Genomic DNA, 22976 nt, shown 5'->3' with positions numbered 1-22976 from the left:
CTGTTTTTATATCAAAATATAGTGTTATTTTCCTTATTAAAATCACATTAATTTTTTTTTTTTTTTTGTGGGGGTTAATGACATTTGTCACATTTACGACCATCAGTATCTCACCTTTACCCGATGAAATTAAAGGAAATGCTATACATCTGTTAATCAATCAATGAAGAACACCCCTCAAAAATATGTGCATGTTTATATATTTTTTTTAAAAATCTTTAAACAAAACGACCCGGTATTGCAAAAATATGATTGAATATTAAAATATTACAAATAATAGAGGATATGTTGTTTAACCGTGTGCAATTGGTTGGCCACTGATGAAACCAAAAGAAACTACCTTTTCAACAGTTTTATTAATCTGCTACATTTTCAGGATAACTGAGGGATTCTAATAATGCACTTTACTGTGATACTGACTCCATAAGATCGTTTTCGTATCAACTCGTCTGCCTGTTTTGCGGTAACTATAACTACGGCAGGTGAAGAGGATCAAGCTTCCTTTGGTTTCTTCCGGTTTCCGCTGTCAACATTGAGCTACTCAGTCAAGTCAGCACCGCTGCGGAGCTACGACGATGTCGGAGCAGGAGTCCCTGAGGTGCTCCAGCGGCAGAAACCGCGGAGGCGTGCAGAGGGTCGAAGGCAAACTGCGAGCCAGCGTAGAAAAGGGGGATTACTATGAAGCACACCAGATGTATAGGACGTTATTTTTTAGGTAAGATTTCACTAAAACGTTCTAGTTTGCAGTTGGGGACTCCTCGAGGCCTGCCGTGTTCCAGATCTATCTGCTGTCAAACTTGCTTATGTCATTACCCGAATCCGATTGGTGGAATTTCATCACGGTCCCGCCCACCCTTGTTGGTCCGGCTGCTTGTTTGGACAACGGCACTGTCAGTTAACTACGATCTTAAAATGGACTGCTAGCGAAGTGCTTACTAGCAGTGTCGCTACATGTTTAGGATATAAACAATGGAAGGTTCAGTTCGGACTGACTCCACAATACGGCTATATCATAAACTATGATGTGTTATGAGTTAAAAAATGCTATGTATATGGTGCGATCATTTTCGCGTTAGGCAATTTGCGGTTACTAGCCAGATGTGCTAGCTAACCAGGTAGCCGTCTGTTTTGTGTTGCCTTGCAGGACATCTCCAACATTTTACATTTCACCTATCGTATTTTTGTGTGGATAGAGTATGTATAGTTAACTGAATTGCTAGTTGTTGGTGGTTTGCCCATCATTTTAACTGTCAAACCGATAGAGAAGCAGCCATCGTCCCCATCCGCTAAAGCCAACCTCACATCAACATACACTATCTAGAGAAGAAGAGCCTCCCCATTATCGCCCTGCCCCTTTTCCTTAATGTAGTGCATTATTGTCAAACATTCTTGTGGGCCACAAGGAGAACACGAGCATGGGCTAATCTTGAACTTGTACAGACTGTACATGCCAAACATATTTGTACAGGTGACCGACTCTCTTGCCTGTCAACAGGTACATGTCACAGGCAAAACACAGTGAAGCCAGGGAGCTGATGTACAATGGCGCCCTACTCTTCTTCAGCTATAACCAGGTAAATCCTCTTATGAAATTCTGTCTTTGAATTGGTAAATAAATCATTCAAAAAAATGTGTTTGTATACAAACAGACCGCACATCTTAAATGCCTTACCCCTAAAAACATGTGGTACTCTTTGCAGCTGAGTAAATAGAACTAAGTAATATTTTAAAAGTGTATTTGCAGAAGAACAGGTGTCCCCTCTAATAAATGCCCTTACCCTAATAAGTGCTTTGTACTTTCTGCGTTTGAGTATGTGGGCCCTGGCCACTATTATATAGAAATGTGGTATTTTACTGATGACAGTTTAGTCCGCTGTGCTTCACTCTGCAGCAAAACAGTGCAGCAGATCTGTCCATGCTGGTGCTCGAGGTGCTGGAGAAGTCAGAGAGCAAAGTGGAAGAGGATATGTTAGGTGAGTCTTTACCTGATGCATCGAATGGAGACATTCTGTGCAGTGCGTTCGGTCGCCGATGATGCTTGCGCGTTTGGCGAGCAGAAAGCCTGGCCAAGCTGTTCAGCCACATGGATCCGAACTCTCCGGAAAGAGTAGCCTTCGTGTCCAGAGCCTTGAAATGGTCCACGGGAGGTTCCAGCAAATTGGGCAACCCAAAGCTACACCAGCTGTTGGCTATCACCTTGTGGAAAGGTATATCAGGCTTAAAAAATTCAAATGAAAAAAAAAAAAATCTAGCTAGTCGAACACAACCAGCCTTGCTCCAAAAAGAATATCAATGGAAATCTTTTATATTTTTTCTAGAGCAAAACTATGGCGAATCTCGTTACCACTTCCTGCATTCGTCTGACGGGGAGGGCTGTGCGCAGATGCTGGTGGAGTATTCATCCTCCCGAGGTTTCCGCAGCGAGGTCGACATGTTTGTGGCCCAGGCAGTCCTACAGTAAGTGCACTTCGGGCAATACAGAAAAGTATAGTTGAAAAGCCATGGACATTGTTTACCAACCTTTTCGATTTGACAGGTTCCTCTGCCTAAAGAACAAAAACAGCGCTTCCGTGGTGTTCAGCACGTACACAGAGAAACACCCGTCCATAGAGAGGGGTCCTCCATTTGTTCAGCCCCTTCTTAACTTTATCTGGTTTCTGCTGCTGGCAGTGGATGGGTAAGAAAACGCATGTTAAAAAAATCCTCTTATAAAAACTTTCAAAAACACAATTTTGTTTTTTTTTCTCTCTGTATATTTAGGGGTAAATTAACAGTTTTCACAGTGTTATGTGAGCAATATCAACCTTCCCTGAAGAGGGATCCCATGTATAATGAGGTGAGTGCTTCCAGAGACTTTCTGATTTATGTTTACGCCACACTTGTTTGGTAGAATTTTTGAAGCTGTCGTAGTGAACGCTTAAAAGACGGCAAGTCCAAGTGTTTAGAAAGTTAACTCCTATTATTTGCCTTTGAGTGTAAGCTTAACCTATAACACTAAAACATTTATGCATAATAAATCTGATATTGTTTATTGTCGTAGATTCATTAATTGCTTCTACTTGTTGAAATACAGGAGGACCTTGAAAAAAAATAATCGCATATTAAATTGCAATCCCAATATTAAGGGGAAAACTTTCATTCACTTCAACATAGTTCCTTGGCAGCAAAGTTTTATTGCTTTCGCCTGAGCACATTAACAACAAATAAGTGAGATTTTGCAGCGAATAACGGAAGATAGGTTCCCCCCAAAATCTACAAAAAGGTGAATTAGCAAATATGGGGGTTTACCGTACCTCAAAGTGTTTCTTGTGTTTCTCTCCTCTCTGGACGTCTCAAGTACCTCGACAGAATAGGGCAGCTTTTCTTCGGCGTTCCCCCCAAACAATCTCCGTCGTACGGTGGCCTGCTAGGTGAGTGAGTCGCTGATGCCAAGACTGCGCCCCGTCTTTGTAAAATGTCCTCACGAAATTGGCGTGATGGGGTCTGTGCAGGAAACTTGCTGAACAGCCTGATGGGAGCGGGCGAGGACGACGACGGCGTCGAGGAGGCCCAGGAGGACAGCAGCCCCATCGAGCTGGATTGAGCCAACGGCTGAGGCGGCGAAGAGCAAAAGAACACACGCACACACACACACACTCACAAACACACATGAACACACACAAGGGGAAGACCACGCCCACCTCCACTATTAGTGGGTGAGGTGAGGCAGCAATTTTTACACTTGCTCCTAGGGATGGGTACATTTCACAATTGAACTGGTTCGGTACCAGGAATCGAGACTGGTACTTCAGGGTACCAATTGTCAGTACATTTGTGAGGGTCTTTGTGATGATAAATGTGCATTTATTTAACAATAAAATGTCAAAATGTTTCAATTTAACATTTATTTTTCACTACATAAACTTGGACGAATAAGAAAAATCATGAATTAAAACAAATGAGTCGAAGAGGATGTAGTAAAAATAAAGGCATAATATTTTCCAATTAATAAAGTCAGTAAATGAATACTACAAAATATAAATTGCAGAGTTCTTTGCAAGGGACAACACAATGAATGAAGATAAATCATTTTCGTAGTGTTATCTTCATTACTTGTGTAGTTGTTTTTCAATAACGCAATGAGACGTGAATGAGAACAAAGAATAATTGGAAATCATAATCATTTTAATGTACCTGACGCATCACGTAATGCTCTCTACATTTTGGTCACAGAACCGAAACACGGTACCGTTTGATTTCATGTGAATCGGCGCTTGGTCGCACCGACCCCTATCGGTGCTTACCAAAATAAGCACCGTCAAAATAAGTACCCATCCCTAATTCCTCCCCTTCAGTTATTTCAGCCATCCAGTCCTAAAAACGTACCGGACTGCATCCAGCTGCGGTAAAATATTATTTTATTTAATCATATACTTTTGTTCACGTTTGGACTCTGTTCGGTCTTGGTTTTGATGCACTTGTTGACAGCATTGTAGACACTACGTTACCATGGGATGCCAATGCATTCCTGTTGTCAGCATTTCTCTGCACATTTCCCCCTCCCAGCCAGATGTCTTAGTAGTTATTTAAATTTGCCTGTTGTAGTCGAGACCACATATTCTCATCTGATGTTTTGTCCATCAGTGGAAGGCAAAGCTTTTAACATCGCGTGCCTCCAAGCTCCATTATTGTTGGGCTGCTGGTTTCCATCTCCATTAGGAATTAATTGCGGTTGCAAACATATACCCAACCGATGTGCGGCCATGAGACTCTATTCTTTGATGCTTGTGGAGAAATGAGGGAGCTGTGGAAGATGAGAAATTCTCTGTTGGGGAAACTCTTTATTGTCTTCATTATTTATGTCAAACAATTCCTCTTGGAGATGGATCACAGCTTAAAAATAATTCCAGTCACAAGTTTCATTAGCTAGGCAGCACAGTGAACTAGTAGTTTGCATGTCAGCCTCACAATTTCTCGGCCGTGGATTTTCCGGCTTCCTCCTACATTCCGAAAACACGAATGCTAGGTTAAATGAAGACTCTAAATTGTCCATAAATGTGAGAGTGAATGGTTGCTTGCCTATATGTGCCATTTGATTGGCTGGCAACCAGTCCTTGGCCAATTAGCTGGGATAGGATCAAACTCACCCCATACAAAATGGATGGAAGGATATTCATTGGCCTCTCGAGTTCAGTACGTTTGGCTTTGGCTCAGTAACACATTAACTTTAACCAGGCCTCTGTAAAGTCACTGACTAAATTAAATGATAGTTTTCATTCATCAGTTGCATACAAAAATGATAGATTACAATATGCATATATGATGGAATATTAATTTCCTGATTAAATCAGTTTAATTGGGCACTTGCACACTATTTTTGTATGCATATTAGTTCTTAAAAAGCTTTAAAAATTCAGCTGAGGTTACCAACCTAAAATTGCTCCACAACATTTGCTAGTTATCAGTATTGTGTGAGGTGGGAGAAAAAAAGCATTGTACTTTTTTTTTTTTTCCTGCAGTGGTCGCTGTTGCGTAGCGGAGGCAAAATAAAGTTGAACAACTTAAATAACACCCTTTCCAAAGAGACTTCTGCGAGTTGGTTGTCACACAGCTACCGACTGATCATAAAGACAATTGTGTTTGCTGTTTTCTTGAGTTTGAAACATGTCAAAAGTGTGTTTTTCTGCAAACCTGACAAGAGTGACTGCTGTTTGATTTTTTTTTTTTTCTTTGAAAAACACAAGAGGGGCATTTGCCTTTTCCACAATACACTAACTGAGTCAATAAACTACCATTGAGAGGATTGAGACTGATGTGAATCAAATGTTGTCCTGTTCGTTTTTCTTTATTGTAGCAGAATGAAAATACGGGCTAATTTTATAAGGCAAATTCAGCAATGACATTTTCTCCATAAACGATCAGCGTTATAAATATAATGGAGGATTATGATAAATATATAAGTTATATGCATGATAATACAGCCAACTTAAGTGCAACTTGAGTCAACAAGGCTGGTGGCTACTGTTTCGTGTGTTATTTTAAATGCTGCTTACCGGATTCTCCGACGGCACTCAGGTCCCGCTATTGGTAAGCAACACTTGTTAATGCTTGAAAAATTGTCATAACTCCCCACAACTGGCTCATGACCAGTTCAGGCTGTACCACATTTCTTGTCCAACGTCAGCCCATCGAAAATGGATTGGCGTAAACACAACTTGTTTTATAAGTACAATCATTTTCATCCAAACGAACTAAACATATGTCTTACGTTTTATCAAAGGTGAAGTCAACCCAAACATATTTTTTCAATAGTATGTTTTATGCAGGCCCACTACTTTGTGGAATATGAGTTCAGCAGCAAAATCGACCCGTTTCTAGCCATCTCGGGAGGCGGTCATTTTTGTCCCTTCTGTCGACTGAAAATGAGATCACGATTGTTCAGAGCTCAGGTAATGACCAATCATGCCTCAGCTTCAGAAAACAAGTCAGCTGTGATTGATTGGTCACAGCCTGTTGGCTAAAAACAGGTGGATTAACTCTTATTCCACAAACACAATATTTATCAGAACGCCCTGTTTCAACTAGTGGGCTTGCATAGAACATATTCTTGAAAAAAAATATGTTTGGGTTGACTTCCACTTTAAGGCATTTCTTAGTGCTTTCCATGATTTAGTGGGACATATTTTTTACACAAATACTTGTTGATGCTGGAGCTCAAGTACGTGACTGCAGTGCGAGCCTCTGGACCGTATCTGACAGGTGAGACATATCAGCCTGCTGCGCCTGATGCTTCATGTACTCCAGTGTCCGAACCTAGACATAGAAACGGAGTGGGCTGCACCGTCGATTGATCAATTGATTGCCTAGCTTTAAAATGGAAGTTTAAACTGGAAGTCTGGTGCTTACGTTTTTAAATTTACTCCTGAAAAGAATCCTTATGGAAACTAAAAACGCACCGCGTGTGTGTTTGCGTGCGCAACTCACAGACATGCGCGTGTCACAGTATCCGTGTTTGTGGCTGAGGTTCCACAGGTTGACGGCCAGCTGGCTCAGCTTGTTGTTCCTCAGGTCCCCGTGGGCGAGCAGGACGCAGAACAGAGAGAAGGCGAGAGCGCCTTGGCGGCGTGTGCTCTGCTGCTACCCAAAACCGCAAAAGGGTCAGCCCGCTTCTTTTCGAAACATGGCAACAGCACTGACCTTGCATGTCGGGAGAAGCTCAAACACTTTTTCCGCTTTGGTCTCACCTCTTCTCGACCGAGAGCCTTCAGGTGGTCGAGGATCTGCCCGATTAGGGTTTCGCACATCTTGTTAATCTCTGACAGAAACTTTGGGTCCCCCCCGTAAAGGGTCTCATTGGAGTCCACTGTAATGTTGAGGGAACATACAAGTGCACTTAGAAGTTTGCAGTGATTAAAAGCTGAAGCCATAACGAGTAGGTTACGTTGTGTGTGTGTGTTTACTTTTTGGAATAGTATACAGGTATGTTTCCTGGCTCATGGCAGCCAGCAGGGGGAGGGCACAGACGTACACCCGCACTTTGGCGTCACTGTTGTCCTCCCAAGTGTAATCCTGCACCATGTTGAGCACGCCGCGGACTAAGTAGAGCACGCCATGCTCCGGATGATCCTATAAGCATGAATAATAATTACCTGGATTCCTGGTTATAAAATGAACTCGTAGGATTAGCACCATTTCCATGAAATTCACAAAGAACACTGCGCCAAGCTAATGCCAAAATGTAATCAGAGCTGCATTGACTTTTGTTGTTTTGTTGATAGTTAATTGATGTTTTAAAGTGTGAAAAAAAAGCTTAAGTCTCCTTTAAAGGTGTTATTACCGGGACAACTAGAAGCGTAGCCAGGAAGCTGTTGATGAAGTCGAGCAGGAAACTCTCGGAAGAGCGAAGCTTCCCTTCCACGCTGATGGAGCGCGGAACCTCCGGAAGAATACTGACCGCTGCCTTTAAGAAGGCATCCGCTGCAGGACAACACCGATGCGCAAAGTCAACAATGGAGCTCGAAATAAGGTTTTATAGGAGAGTAAAAAGACAAATTAAACGAATATTTCGTTTGTTGGGAAGCTGCTCACCCTGGGATAAACACTGGTTGGCTAATGCAACCTGACCAGACAGCAGATAAAGGTGGAGACGACTAAAGATGCTGCTGAGTGACGGGATGGTGATGAAAGTGTAGGCGGCACATGCCTGGAGGACAGAGAGAAGAAAGGATCCAAAGCCGGCATGAATGGGCTACCACCGGCCTTCCTGGGCATATGCGGAATGTCAATTAAACTCACCCGGACGAATGCGGCTGTTTTGCGGGAATGATTGCCTCTCATCACCCTCCTGGTCTCCATCGCCAGCTGATTCACCGTCTGAATATGACAATACAAAATAATGAGTGTGTGTGTGTTGCAGTATATTAGTTTCTATGTTACAAAATGTATTTTTTTTTTAAATAAATAGTACAACAACAAAATACATTTAAAAAAAAGAAGGAAAAAAAAAAGGAAAAATCTTAAAAACCTTTAATTCAAGTGCATTTATTCCGTGGGGGAAAAAAATCAATTCACATTTCACATAATGCAATATTAATCTTTTCATTTTAAAACACTCTGGGCATTGCTTCTTGATGCTTGAGGAATTTTGTTCCAAACATGTCAAAGACATGTTATTGATACATGGGAACCGTTTTAAATTGTGGGGAAAAAAATGCAGAAGATGTCTTCTTTAAGTTCAAATCAACAAAAGGCAGATTGATACTGACGTGAATGAGCTGCACCAGTACTGGCTCCAGGTTGCAGAATGTGGCTCTGGACTCCACGCAGAAACTCAGCTGCTGCTCAAAGTCACGGCCAAAGGAAACCTGGACAACAAAACAAACAGTCGGAAGGAGGGACAGACACACCGGGGATAATAATCTCTGTCCATTATGTATTATTTAGGAATTATGTCTTGAAGAAATCCATGCAAAATTCAGTTGGCTGCGACCGCAAGCAGAGCGCTTTCGTCAATGCTCATGCCTGATTACAACCCGATCTGATCATATTTGACAGTGACATAAGCACAAGGCCATTTTAATGTTTGGAAAATTGTTCTCTGGATCAGCTGTGGATGAAACTTGCTCTGTCCTGATTGTTTTTGCCCATTAGGGATGATCATCGTGTGGATTGCCATAAAAAAAATTAAAAAAAACTGAAATGGAAAAATCCTACCCATTGTAACAAGTCAGCTTGACAGAACTGTAAACATGAGACAAATAAATAATATGTGCCAATGAAATACAAACCTCCTTGGCAGAAGCAATTAAAAACATGAATAGCTCACCACGCGCATAAAGCCGATGATCAGCACAGACAAAGATCGTTTTTCATCCTCGAGGGTGAGAGCGCTGCAAAACACACCACCATTTTTTTAGTATTTCATCCCCAAGTCACAATCGAAGTCACCTCACAAACACATCAACAATAAGTCATCAATTTTGCCTCACTTGACAGAGTCATGCATTGTCTTGCAGATGTGCATCACGGCGTTGAGGATGACGGGGTCTCTGGTTGGCTCCAGCTGGTGTCTGAGAGTTGAACAGAGAGCAAATGAATGAAACCGACTCTACTTTTCATATCCAAGAGAAGAGGGGCTCTTACTTGATGAAGACGCCCATGATGGACTTGCACACCTCCACCCTCACACCGTCCTTCTGGAACATGTCTAGAAATGGGAGGAAACGCTCCTGGAGCACAAACATCGAACGTGGTGACACTGCAAAATTCAATGGCAATTACGATTATTACACGCCACGATTACAAAATTGGCATAATCGTGAAACCCGATTATTAACATGCATTTATATGCAACGCACTTCCACAAGGATATCATACTCGAATTTACACATTTGCAACTATTGTTATACATTTTGTTTGGTCCAAAAGGAACTTACTTACATTTATTTATCTTTATGTTTTTTTTTAATCGAGCAGCCCTAGTCGGCATGGTCATAATCTCTTGAACCGCTAGTATTGTGGTTGCATTTTGTTGTGGTGGTACCGAATCCGTTATTGATATGTGGCTAAATGCTGAAAATTAAATCACACTAATAACCATTAAATGATTACTTCATCTGCCTTGCTGCTGCTGATTAACTCACCATGGAGAAGAGGACTGAGAAGTCATGGAAGTGGGCGAGGATCTTCCTGATCACGGATTGCAGCTAAGTGCAGAGACAAACGCGGAGTCACTGGAGAGCAAATCGACAAGAGGAGGGTGAGCCGTTAAAAGAGGACCAACCTGAGCGTAGGCGTCCTCAAAGGCCCGGTCGGGAGTCATGTGTTTGATGATGTCTGCCAGAACGGTGTTCACCTCACGTTTCTGAAGCGTAAAAACAATTTGAACATTTTTCTTGACAGTATTCCTCTTCAGAACGAACCCATTCACTTACCGTGAAATTCCGGCAAGTGAATTCCACCCAGATCTCAGCACAGTTGACGTAATCCTGTGTGGCAGGAAAAAAAAAAAAAGTTAGACTTGGGGTTTATCGTCGCGGATTTAAGCATCTGTGAGAATGCAACATCATGCTCCCTGTACCCGAGGACTGCGGACTTTGGTGATGACCTTCCAGGCTTCGTTGAGGATGGTCAGCCTCTCGGATTCCGGAGGGTCAGCGCAAGCCAGGCAGCGACCCAGTGATCCAAATAACAAATGCTAGAGAGGAGATGACAGGATTTGTGAAGATATTTGTGGAGAGTTCCTTTGCTTTTATCAGCTCATCGCACAATTCCCATCATCTCGCTTTTTCATCCTCCTCAACAATGAGTTGAATTCATTTTGTCTCTCAAATCTTTTTTTTTTTTTGCAATTGAAATGAATGGAAATGCCAATAATCTTTTCCAGCACCAAAAAAGCCACTAACATTTTTGCAAAGTGTTTTTTAATAGGAAAAATAGCACTCTACAGTACTGTACATCATTAAAAAACATCCTTAAACAATTAAATAGAATACAAAGAATCAAACCGTTGTTCAACATAACTTAATGATTCGATGCCCACTGGCATTGTCTATGGCGTTTTGCATTGTGCCAGCACTACGCACAAAATAATACCAAATCCAATGTGTAAATTACACATAAAAACAACCATTTGTGCCCGCTCACCTTGGGGAACCCGGCCTCGTCGCAGTCTTTAATCATACCGATGAAATCCATGGCTCTGGTGGCGACAAACTCCGGCCTAAATGCCCTCATTACTGAATTCAGCAGCAGAGCACTGTGCGACATTCAAGTCAAATCAGACCAGCATCTACCACACTAACATGATGAATAAACCCACGCAGATTGTTCATAATACTCACTTGTTACCCAGCTTCTTGCATCTCTCCATCATCTCTGTTAGGAGAGTCTGGAATTGAAACATAGACATTTAAAATCATTCCTGTAGGTGAAACTTCATTTTGGTACCCCTCTACAATAGAATGAGTCGATTAAGACATGAGCTGGTGCTAGTTTTGCTCCACTCCTTTAGCTAGATAAAACTGCCTTTTGTAAGCCACTGCAAAGTAAAGCTACGCATCACAAACATTATCTACGGAAAGATATTCTTTCCAACACAGCTCCTGTATTGGATCTCGTTGGCTTCTTGCAGCGAGTCTCAGGCCACACCTCTGGTGCTCTGTAAGCGCAACACTGCAGGTTCCAGTTGATAGCGGGCGAATAGAGAGTCAGGTACTCAGGCATCTCCACCCTCTGCGCGAGCAGCTGGTTGCGAACGCTCTCCCCACTGATCTGCCGGAAGGTTCCGAGCAGATCAAAGAAGTTGCGCTTCAGGCTGTCTTTCAAGCTGGGGGCCACTTCCATGCAAACCTGGGTAGAAAAAAAATACGACGTTACCCTTACTCAATCCATTTAGGCACAATCACAATTAACAGTGCAGGCAGATATACTGTACATAAAAGAAACCTTGTATATAATCTGTGTGAATTCAGAAAAACTATGCTGTAAATTACCCTGCAGAGGTAAGCTCGGGTGTAAGCCGCCACCAAAGGGTCTCCAATCCCTCGGATCATGGCGGTCAGTCGCGGGAGAATCTCCTGAATACCGCTGTAGGGGGAGGAGGAGTCGGATGACAGTGGATAAAATGTGAGCATCTCAGCGAATGACGCAACAGCATCCAAAGACTACTCACGATTTGTTCAGGAAGCGATTGCACTTGAGGATGGAGGCTTCCACGTATCTGTGCAGAGGCGTTGTTAAGGAGGCAAACTCCTGAATCAACTGTGCTAATAGTATCGCAGTAATCACAATTTGGGGGGGGTGGGATACAGTCTGGGTAAGAGCTCTCTGATGGACGCGATCTTGAAGAACCAGTTGAGGCACGTCTCCTTGGCTGTGTCGTTGACATTGTCGACCGTAAACGCGCCTGACAAAAAAAAAAGAAAAAGAAAAAGAAAAATCAGACTGGATGACGTTCCATAGTTTTATGCTTCGATTCGGAAACCAAATGTATATGTATTAGGGCTGGGACGATACACTTTTGTATGTATTGTGATACTTAAATATTATAAAAATGCAAAAAAACTAAGGCAAGAGTTTGCAAAGTTTTAACTTAAGTGCCAAATGACTTGGTATCGGCATAAAAAGTATCACGATACATCGCGATACGATATTTTTTCCCAGCACCTAATATGTATAACAGATTGGTCGTCAAAAATATCCACAACAGCAACCAGTGGGGATGGAATTCATACCCGGTAAAGGTCTTGGGTCTGAACACATGCTCCAAATTCTGTCGTACACAAGCTGGCCTACGCCGCCCCAAAAAAACAAAAAAGAAGTAGGGTGAATACAAAAAATAAAAAATAAAAAATGAGCAAATGAATTTCATAAGGATGAAAAGATTCTCGACATACCGAAAGTGTCGAGTATATCAGTGATGAGAACAAACTTGCTAGGGTAAAACTGGATTACGGAGGTGTCGGAGAGAAGCTTGGAGCACTGGGACACAGATAAGTCATTTTTGAGACCATTCAGTTCACCGTTATTCAATTTATTTTTCTCCAATTTAACTTTCCATTTTTGACACATAAGAAGGATTTACCTGGATTACGATCTTCAGCGCTTTGACCTTCTGGTCCGAGGCCCAGGCCTCTTTCAGGGACTGGTTCAGCTCCTCGATGCGGTTGGCATATTCCTGCTGGGAGAGATTGAGCAGCTCTCTCTGGGAACCCTGCATGTACACACACACACACACACAAATGCAGGTTTTCATCATTTAAGGGGACACTGAAGGGGGATCTTATGCAAAGTTGAGTTTTTAACTGCATGGATTGTGTAGACTGATCCTCATTGTGTAAAAGACACATCATCATGAAGATGATCGATGCAACATACTTCAAAATAATAGTGCACTCGTGAAATATATTCATTTGTGATACAACAAATTACCTCTTCTAGATCATCCAGTTCCTCCAGACGAGTGCGAACCTTCTCTGAGACAGCAGAGGATCCAGGATTCTGGGAATTTCCTGGAAGGTCAGCGAATACGCAGCGATTGATTCCCTTTTAATTATCCGTTTCAAAAGTAAAAAATAACTTTACAGGTTGAATATTATTAATTGCAAGGGGAAAATATTTTTATAAACTGATATTTCTGAAAGTTTTTTTTAAAGATGGAGTCAACCCCGAAAATGTCGTTACAATATTATGTTCTATGCAGCCCCACTAGTCTAAACACGGCATTCTGATTGATATTGTGTTTGTGAAATGTTAGTTTAGTAGAAAAATCGCAGCTTGGCTCAGTTTGAGAAGACAGGTGAACCGTGATTGGTCATTACCTGAGTCCAGAGCAAATGTGATGTAATTTTCAGTTGACAGAAAGTGGCAAAATGTCTGCCCCCTGTGATGGATCAAAACGGGTGGCTTTTTCTGCTTAAGTCATACCCCACAAACGCAATATTACTCCGAATGCCGTGTTTAGACTAGTGAAGGTGCATAGAGAATTTTTGGGTTGACTTCCACTTTAATGATAAAATTCAAACAAAAAATTCAAGAAACCGTTTTTGATGCATTGAGTACTCAATCCATCATGTCACGCCCGCCAATACCTTTCTCTTTATATTGTACTAAAAACAAAATCAGCACAGCGGTCAGTCAAAATAAAATAAACTCATGTCTTACCTCTGTCAGAGCCCATGCATAGATTCTAAAAAAAAAGAAAAAAAAAGATTACTGTAACAATAATATTGAGCATGGTGCTCTACAAAAAATGCTTTAGTTTTGCTCAGTTCATGTCAGTGACATACAAATGGTGAAAATAATATCCACATCAATATAAAATGGTGTTAAGAAGTTATTCGGTACAGTATACTGTACCTCTACAATGAACACCCTATGTGATCCAGAACTACAAACGGCAGCCTTTTTTTATATCACACTATAGATAGTGTATTTGCACCTAATAGCGTGGTTGCATGAAATACTGTTAAGTTTTCATTTACATTAAAGGCCCTGAATTTGTTGTTAAAATAAAATCTAGTAAATATAAACTACAAGTGTCACAGTTGCATGACACAAAATACAGTATACAATAAAGTATAGTTTGGTCTGTGTTTCACAATTAGACAAGCTCTTTTGTGCAAAGGCATGACTATTATTTGTAATAAGTAAATGGGGAAGAAGTTTTGACACAAAACGTATTCACAAAAAAGTGCCCCCCGACGACTCACGATTGAGAGTTTTTCAGTGGTGGTGAACCTCGCCAGGATTTCGGCTCTTTTCATCGACCAGGGCTCAAAGTCTGCTCCCACGGGCTCGTCCTCCTTCTCCCCTTTCTTCCTCGCGTCCTGGAAGCACAACGCCTCATCTTATTCATCATTCACGATCAATTTAATCCAATATTATGACAAATATTGTTTCTACTGTATGCCAATTTAGCAAACAGCGGGGTCGTGTAAAAGCACAACTGACCCCGGCGAAGGCGATGTGCAACGTAGATGGAGTCTCGGCTGCAAACATGGACAACGGATCGGTTCCGTCCAACATGGAGCTGAGGGGGTCCGGCGCCGCTAAGGACGAGGAGGATGAGGAGGAGGAGGTGCTGCCCTTGCGAGTTCCACGGCGAGCTTTGCTGTCTGTCACCTGAGGGCGGGTTAACAGAGAGGAGATGATAAATAGTACCATTTAAAAATTAGAATGGATATTTCATTATTTTTAGAAAACACTATCTCACATGGCATTTATGTTTTACTATGCATTATTACATTTTACAGTTTTAATACATTTTTTCTTTTATCTCATCTACAAAAAAAGAAGGCGTCTTACCAAAATAGGTTTGAGGGGATGGGAGTCTGAAAATTCAAGCGGCGTCGCCTCCAGACGGGTCTTCTGCAGCTCAGCATCATAGTTGCGCCACCGGGAACGCCTGGATGAGAGTATAGAGAGCAGGTTAGAAATATTAACCACAAATACAGAAATAAATCTATACTGCATTCATATAATTGAACAATACATGTCATGCGATAAGGCTTTTTGTTAACTCCTTGGAAGAGCAGAGGAGTCTGTTTAGTGTACAATCACTAGTTAATAGATTTAATTTGTTCCATGCCCAAGTCCATACCTAAATATACTCATTTCCGAAATTGATTTTCTGAAATGAATTGAGACCAAGTGACAGCTCATAACAAAAAGGTAACAAATTGGGAAGATAGGCCACTCAGTCAACATCACACTTCAAACTGAAACCAATAACTTGAACTAAAATCTATGCGGAAACTTATTTTAGAAATATAAAAAAGGCTTTTTCAAGAGTGGGATTAGTGACTCTGTTTGTCCCAAACAGTGTGTATTATTAAATCTAAAATTGTATTGAACTATTTACAACATAGTACATTTAAACTCTTAACACTATTCTTCATTTTTACATCATTGAACTCTTAAAGCTTGTTTGAACGACCACCAAATCTGGTGCATTATACCATGTTTTTATTTTGGGTGTTTATATTTGACTTAATCATGTTTCTATATAATTTAGTTCCTATAGCAAATAATACTGAGAAACTACTGACGGATAAATTCGAACACAAGAAAGTCACACATCCCACAACTGAAGTGTAAGTGTTTTTTTTTACCAGAATAACCACAATAACTCCCATGAAATTTTCGTGTTTGAGCAGAAACCCCTGACGTCACATTTAACACGGAATGCAAAACATGGATACTTTACATTTTAAATATCTTAATAACAGGTATAGAAACGCGATGCCACTTTGACAATATCAACTCAGTCTTTAAACTGTAGTGTAAGAACAATATTTACATTTTCAGGTCAAAAAGAAGGATCTTACCACATCACCGCGGCCATTTTTCAGTGATCACATGACACCCTTTACTTCCTTGTTGTGTCCAATGTATGTGTTTTTAGAAAAAGCGTTAAATATGTTCGTCAAATATTGACGCTTTTCTTGTTAAAAAAATGCATCTAAATGTAACACGCCATTACGTTATTCTCTGTTATGTATTCTCAACAACCTTGAACTGGCTTTAATCGGGCTAAACTCAATTTCCCACAATACACGGCGCTCACGAGACACTGTCAAAGAAAACAACAATGAAGATGTATTACCAGATACTACCTTTATGCACAGTTAGTACAGCTAAAAGCATGAATGAACAAAACATTTAAAAAAATCAAATGACATAATCTACATCTTTCTTTAAAATAAGATTCATTTTTTCAAACTGTGTGTTGGATCAAATGGTCCCCTTGTTGAGTGGATCCTCACACGAAAAGACGATCTTGGAAACACCAGCGGTCTTTGGTCCTGATGTAAAAATTAGCGCTTGGGGATCCTCCAAATATGACGTGACCGTAAGGCTGTCACTTTGGCCAAATGTCCACACGGTTCACCTGAGCAGGTAGCGCATGTCAACATTGAGGTGTGTTGTCTAATGTGTAAACAAACGGGCGCAATCAAAACGATTTTGGATGTTGTGTGTATGCAACTAGCATTTGGCTAACACCCCAACCATTGCAGGTTACTGCATACTAGAGGAAACGTTTCATCTGAATTACGAGCATGATATTCATTTGTGAAATTGGTCAGAAAATAAGAGGCAATTTTGATGTTAGTTTGTTATAACCTGTGGTCAAGATGACTAAATATGAAAGCTAGTACATGTACCAATCGTCACAACAAAAAGAGCATTTATTTTGTTGGAAATAAACCCATTCCTTAGTAGTGTTAGGTATCAATTAAACAATATATTGTTTCTTGCAGTTACAAATTGTTTATGATTGGAGTAGCCGGTTATGAAACAAACACGTTTCCCACCATGTTTATATGTCAATAAGTGTATGTTTGATTTGTTTTTTTAAACAAACTTTGACTTGAAGTTGTGTGTAAAGTAGTGACATCCAGGTCAATTCCTTCCACAATTTGCATTGTTCACCTAAGCATTGCTTGGAAAAAAAAAAAGTCCACAAGTAGACTGATACATATGGTCAAAAATACTTGTGTACAGAAATAAAAAACACCCTAATAAGGCTTTATTAAAGATTTATGTTTTAATGAAAATGTAGCATCGTCAAGTAGCAGGGTATGCAGCCTGCCACTTTCCTTGGCCTTGCATAATTAATGGTGTCCTGTTTAGGAACAAAAAAGTCTTATCTACGTAATCAATACTCCCGATCCTCATGTATGTGCCCAGGATCAGGTGGCCCCTTTTTCCTTCTTAAGACATTCACTCCCTTTTGTTCTTTCCTCTTATTAGGTTTCCACTTTCCAATTGTATACTAGTTTTGGCCCTGTGAATTATTAAATTGTTTGTTTGGGTGGAAGTCCTCATTCTCCTTGACCGGCAGGTGGCAAGTAATAGTCTGCTTCCCCAGATCCCAGACTCTTATTTGTCCTCCTGCATCCACCATGGAAAAGTCACCGGTCGTCCAGCTTCGCTACGAGGATATTGTTTTTTACGCCACCTGTCTTTCTAACTGTTGGTGTGTGTGCCTGTGTGTGTGTGTGTGTCTGGAAGGCAGGCTGTGTGGCCGAGGAGGTGGTGGTGGTATGCGTGTGGGCAGCAGCTGGAGGTGGCATCTCTCCCGGGCCATGCGGCTAGCGCCGGGATGGTGCCGAGCTTGCAGTCCAAAGACGGGATGTCGAGGAAAGGGAGGTCAGCCGCGGCTCAGCGGCGGGCTTGGAGAGTTGTGGAGCTACAGCAAGTTGCTGCTCAAGTCTCTTTACTTCAACAGCCTCAGCAACTCGGACACATTGCTCGACTGTGCTTTCGAACCCGTGTACTGGATCGTGGACAATGTGACTCGTTGGTTTGGCGTGGTGAGTACCGTAATCGATTTGACAGAATGAAATTATGATGATCGATTCATCGGTCGATTAATTGAAACAAATATATAATAAATAAAGTAACTTCATTTTTTGTCTCTTTACGCTAACAATAAAGAAGATCGATATAAAAAAAACAGGCAGAACATTTGACTGTTTTACAATACTTAAGTATTTGTAATCTGTAAATCTGTAAAAATCGGCCAATTTTTTTTAGTTTTTTTTTTATTATCTTTCTCTTTATCTTATGTTGTAATATGTAAAAAGAAAAGTCGGCAAAAATCGGACAATATTAAAAGTAGGAATGCACGATAACAATTTTCCACCGATACTGATAAGCAATAATGTTATGCATCTCCAAACAGATACTGATAACCAGTATATTTTTTTTAATATATACTACACACTATACATTTATACACATAAGTCTTTTTTATATGTATATTCATTCATATTTTTGCTCGCTGAAGTCCGATGTGACACACCTAACATCTTCCCTCATCTTCCAGGTGTTTGTCACTCTGGTCATCCTGCTGACGAGCTCGGTGGTGGTCATCGTCTATCTGTACGTCCTACCCACAATCCTCGGCACCTACGCCGTGCCTTGGATTGTCTGGCACCTGTGCTGCGGCCACTGGCTCCTGGTCATGGTTGTCTTCCATTACTACAAGGCCACCACCACCGCCCCGGGACACCCGCCCAAGGTATCCTGGGGGTCCTCTTTCTTCACCAACAAGAAAAATAATGATAATAATAATAATAAGTAGACCACCGTTTTTCCATGAGGCCATTACAAATCACATGATCCATTTTGACTTGCCCAATTTGGTATCTTGGCTATGGATTTCTCGACATTCTTAATCTTGTTTTTTTTTTTTTTTTAGGACAATATGCATATTCCCTCTGTGTCCATTTGTAAGAAATGTATCAATCCAAAACCGGCGCGGACGCACCACTGCAGCATCTGCAACACGTAAGCTCAACATGCTATTATTTCCACTATGATAATAATCTGCCCCCCCCCCAAAGAATGGAGTGTTCTCTCTTGTTTGGCTTTTGCTCAGTTATAACAATTTAGTTGCTAGATAAACAGGGATTGAAACTTGAAATTTTTTCTGCCACAGTATATGTCAAATTTTGACGGCACTGCAAATCATCAATTGGAGGATATCTGGTGGCATACATGCATTGGAATATAACGCCTTTCCAATTGGTATTGCGCAATAATATCCGCTCTTCAGTCATGTTGCCTTTGCTTGCATTCCAGCTGCATTTTGAAGATGGACCACCACTGTCGTATCCTTGTAACAAGCATTACATACAAACACATCTACTGTATGTCGCGACTGGTTTTATATTCACGTGTTGAACTGAACACGCCTCCAGCTTGGCTCAACAACTGCGTGGGCCATTTCAACCACCGCTACTTCTTCTCCTTCTGCCTCTACATGACTCTGGGTTGCATCTACTGCAGCGTCAGCAGCAGAGAAATGTTCCGGGAGTCCTACAGTGCCGTCGAGGTAAGGCTGGATTGAGTTAAGAATGGGATGCTTTCTCTTCTCCTTTATTTTTTAATACACAAATTTAATTTATGGAGCCTGCCAGGGGACATCATGATAATATTTAAGATTGCGATATAACGCAATGTAATGTAGGTCTGTTCGATTTAGGTGCTATGGCGATTACCGGTAATAAATATGATCCAATAAATTTATGTGTGCTTCAGAGTTACTATCAGACCCCTCCCCCGCCGTACACGTCCACAGAGACGACCGCCCACAAGAGTGTCATCTTTCTCTGGGTGCTGACCAGGTGACTGCACTCAGCCCGTGTCTGCCACATCAACGGCGATGTCATGTTCGTACGTGACCGCGTGCTTCCCCCGCAGCTCTGTGGCGGTCGCCTTGGGAGGGCTGACCCTGTGGCACGCCGCGCTCATCTGCCGAGGGGAGACCAGCGTAGAGCGCCACATCAACCGCAAAGAGAGGAAAAGACTAAAGGAGCAGGGCAAGGTACAGAAAAGCGGTGGGTGGGGCTTGGGCGATTATGGCAAAAATAATCGTCAGGATTATTTTTTGATTGATATATCTTGATTAGTAAAACGATTATTCGTTGATTTCAAAACTTTGTATTCATTCAACCACTGAAACATTTTACATTGACTTTAGCATTAGCACTGTTTTTTTAAAATGACATGTCTTGTATTTAAATATACAATATGTGTAATTATTTTTGTTGTGTGTTTAGTTTTACAGAAAACTTCAACTTGGGTATCGTTAAACTTTCACAGCGTCTGCAACTTGCAAATACTAATACTATAGTAATGTATGTCTGGCTTTCAGGTGTTCAAAAATCCATATCATCACGGGAAGATGGACAATTGGAGGCGGCTGCTTGGCGTGGAGACACACAAGTGGGTTCTGTGGGTTTCCCACCTTTTCTGTGCTATTGCGATTTAACATGGCAGATTCGATAGAAGACGATACAATGGGTCCTTAAAAAGCCTTAATCATCTTTCAAATGTATACTTGATTATACATCTGCTGTTCAAAGGCCTTGAAATTGCCTCGTTTTTACCATATTGTGTCAGACCAGCTGACAAGAGAATCATTTCTTAGTGTGTAGTTTTGTGTAGGTATTTTGCTACGTGGCATTACTAAAGACAACTGTTGCTGTCACTCCCAAAAATATGCAGCAAATAACTTTTCTTTAGCTAAGTGAAGCGCCTCAAGTCACTTCAACGCATCAGTGGCACCAGGATGGCACCAGGATGCAACCAGTCGGCGCTGAAGCAATAACAGTATAAACCTGCAAAATTGGTGTATTTTCAGTGAATAACCAAGGATAGATTTTCCCAAAATTCTGGAAATGCCAAACCACAAAAAATGGTTCACTCTACAGCTAATGTAAAAAAAATAATAAAATTGTGTTCCATATTAACAACAACCAACCATTTTCCATACTACCTAGAGCCTATCCTAGCTGACTTTGCGCAACAAGTCTCTATATTAACTTTTCTGAAAATACTGTTATATATTATTGACCCTAAATTCTCCACTCCGAGTGGTCCCATTTAGAAAATGAGAGGTCTTCAATTACACCCAAAAGGTTACAAAAGTAGTTTTAAATCTGTCATTTTTGAAATTATATTGAATTAAATTTCCGTATTTGTGTACATAAATGAATGTAAATCAGACAAAAAAAGGTAGTTAATAGGACACAATCTAGAGATCCAATTTTTAAAAAAAATCTGCGTCTAAAACATCATAACACTTGTTTTGATTGACGGTCAGAGTGGTATTAACTTGAAAATATATTTTGGCCCTCATGTGTCTAAGACAAGGAAAATATTTGTCAGGACTGAATTTTTGGAACAGCTCATGAATTGCATTAGATTGTTAATGTGAGAGTTCCTTATAGTGTAGTGCATTTCAGCCAACTTCTCCCTAATGTATATGTATACTGTATGTATTTTGTTTTCCAGTCATTGGTTCACGCGTGTTCTCCTGCCCTCGAGTCATCTTCCCACAGGCGACGGCATCATGTGGGACTGCACCTTCTCCAGGAGAGACCCCATGGCCATCTGAGCCATCTGCACCTCAAGCGCCATCATCTCATTTTAGTTCTCACTATCATCTCGATGGAGAGGATTTAAAAAAAAAAAAGTGTTGCTGGTCAGCATTTGCTGCTTGGAAATGTTTGGAGACACTGTCATTCTCAGCCTTTTGATGCAATTCATCAAGTTGGAGGGCAAATAATGAGCTGCATGTCGATTTTGGACCACCTCTGTGCCTAATGCAGCCTTCCAAAGTGATCCCCTCAAGGCTGCTGTCTATTGTTAACGCTGAGACAAATGTGGTTTATTTTACATTTCACGTCCAGTCAGCCAGTTTATTAGCATAGGTCATTTTATCATAATTTATCTGTTGTGAGAATCTACATCCAGTGGACACAATATTAGGTGCACCTGCAGATTCTAATACAAGCGCTTTACAACTGAATCCATTATCTACAGATGTGGAATAAAGCTGCAGATTTAAACCTGTGACTGTCAGGCAAACCTGCTTGCCCACTCAGACCGCCCCCCGCCCCCCCCAATACTAAATATTGTTAAATTAACGCCTCTGGATGTTTAGTGAGCATTAACATCATGAGCTTTTATATGTCAAGGGCCACATTGCATTTTCCAGGTGTCCCTAATGATGTGGCCACTGAGTGTCTATTATGTTTGTATTGAGAAATATCACTGTTAATCTACTGACGTTTGCACATGTGGCACTTTATAGTGGGGAAACAGGACATATTTACTCAAGAACAACATTTTTTTGTTATTTTTCGGAGTTATATTGATAGTGTGGGGACAATGTTTTGTGTATGTGTGTGTTGTGATACTGATGTCCTCATTTGAAGAGTTGTGGTGCCAAATAGGCAACATAGCATGATAATCCCGTGCCTTGTTTGCTTTTTCAACCAATAAGGTAATTAAAACTGTGAATTACTAATTCTGACTGTTCTGCATTTTGATTTTGTGATTAAAAACGACACCAAATGCTCTACACACATTTAGAAAGGCAAGTTTTACTTATTTTATTAGGCATTTTAAATGGGTTTTCTTGTTTTTCAAATAAATGGCTATGATATGGTATTGACGTGTGTTCTAAACTTGAACGTGTA

The 22976-nt window shown here is 41.0% G+C and overlaps 4 protein-coding genes across 13 annotated transcripts in view; 2 read left to right on the top strand and 2 right to left on the bottom strand.

The window, feature by feature from the left end:
• Window positions 1-2363, bottom strand: part of mrtfab (myocardin related transcription factor Ab) — a 32051-nt gene extending 29688 nt beyond the window's left edge. Inside the window, exon 1 of the mRNA XM_086015878.1 lies at window positions 1986-2363. The gene's annotated coding sequence lies outside the window, so the exon portion shown is untranslated. The remainder of the gene's footprint in view (window positions 1-1985) is intronic.
• On the top strand, window positions 498-5803 carry get4 (guided entry of tail-anchored proteins factor 4). Its single transcript, XM_086015895.1, has 9 exons — window positions 498-715; window positions 1496-1574; window positions 1892-1973; window positions 2058-2207; window positions 2319-2457; window positions 2537-2677; window positions 2761-2836; window positions 3338-3410; window positions 3492-5803. Exons 1-9 carry the CDS (start codon window positions 576-578, stop codon window positions 3581-3583), a joined length of 972 nt encoding a protein of 323 aa, XP_085872021.1. The 5' UTR covers window positions 498-575; the 3' UTR covers window positions 3584-5803.
• Window positions 4381-16510, bottom strand: vps35l (VPS35 endosomal protein sorting factor like). 5 transcript variants are annotated; one of them, XM_086015890.1, is made up of 31 exons: window positions 16308-16510; window positions 15286-15385; window positions 14932-15102; window positions 14691-14807; window positions 14143-14167; window positions 13411-13490; window positions 13064-13192; window positions 12876-12960; window positions 12714-12770; window positions 12289-12385; window positions 12152-12199; window positions 11973-12066; window positions 11629-11829; window positions 11322-11368; window positions 11125-11236; window positions 10559-10675; window positions 10413-10466; window positions 10262-10342; window positions 10122-10184; window positions 9622-9707; window positions 9468-9548; window positions 9305-9368; window positions 9193-9219; window positions 8745-8843; window positions 8275-8352; window positions 8068-8182; window positions 7817-7956; window positions 7440-7605; window positions 7224-7342; window positions 6964-7116; window positions 4381-6792 (listed from the first exon to the last, which is right to left on the bottom strand). In XM_086015890.1, exons 1-31 carry the CDS (start codon window positions 16322-16324, stop codon window positions 6694-6696), a joined length of 2922 nt encoding a protein of 973 aa, XP_085872016.1. In that variant the 5' UTR covers window positions 16325-16510; the 3' UTR covers window positions 4381-6693. The 5 variants fall into 5 exon arrangements, with proteins under 5 accessions (XP_085872016.1, XP_085872017.1, XP_085872018.1 ...); XM_086015891.1 differs by having other exon boundaries at window positions 6964-7113; window positions 16308-16509; XM_086015892.1 differs by having other exon boundaries at window positions 16280-16319.
• A 110-nt stretch (window positions 16511-16620) lies between these two features.
• zdhhc16b (zDHHC palmitoyltransferase 16b) lies at window positions 16621-22947 on the top strand. 6 transcript variants are annotated; one of them, XM_086015810.1, is made up of 10 exons: window positions 16623-16878; window positions 17999-18296; window positions 18812-19006; window positions 19187-19275; window positions 19570-19598; window positions 19689-19822; window positions 20029-20114; window positions 20191-20314; window positions 20645-20715; window positions 21787-22947. In XM_086015810.1, exons 1-10 carry the CDS (start codon window positions 16718-16720, stop codon window positions 21887-21889), a joined length of 1290 nt encoding a protein of 429 aa, XP_085871936.1. In that variant the 5' UTR covers window positions 16623-16717; the 3' UTR covers window positions 21890-22947. The 6 variants fall into 6 exon arrangements, with proteins under 6 accessions (XP_085871935.1, XP_085871941.1, XP_085871936.1 ...); XM_086015809.1 differs by having other exon boundaries at window positions 16621-16878; window positions 19570-19822; XM_086015813.1 differs by having other exon boundaries at window positions 16752-16878; window positions 17995-18296; window positions 19570-19822.
• The last annotated feature ends 29 nt before the right edge of the window (window positions 22948-22976 follow it).

This window comes from Filicampus tigris, chromosome 19 (genome assembly GCF_054856515.1).
Source record: "Filicampus tigris isolate MCC_2025a chromosome 19, RoL_Ftig_1.0, whole genome shotgun sequence".
Classification (NCBI taxonomy): domain Eukaryota; kingdom Metazoa; phylum Chordata; class Actinopteri; order Syngnathiformes; family Syngnathidae; genus Filicampus; species Filicampus tigris.
The sequence above is the reverse complement of the archived record's forward strand: the minus strand, read 5'-3'. Positions and strand labels throughout refer to the sequence as shown.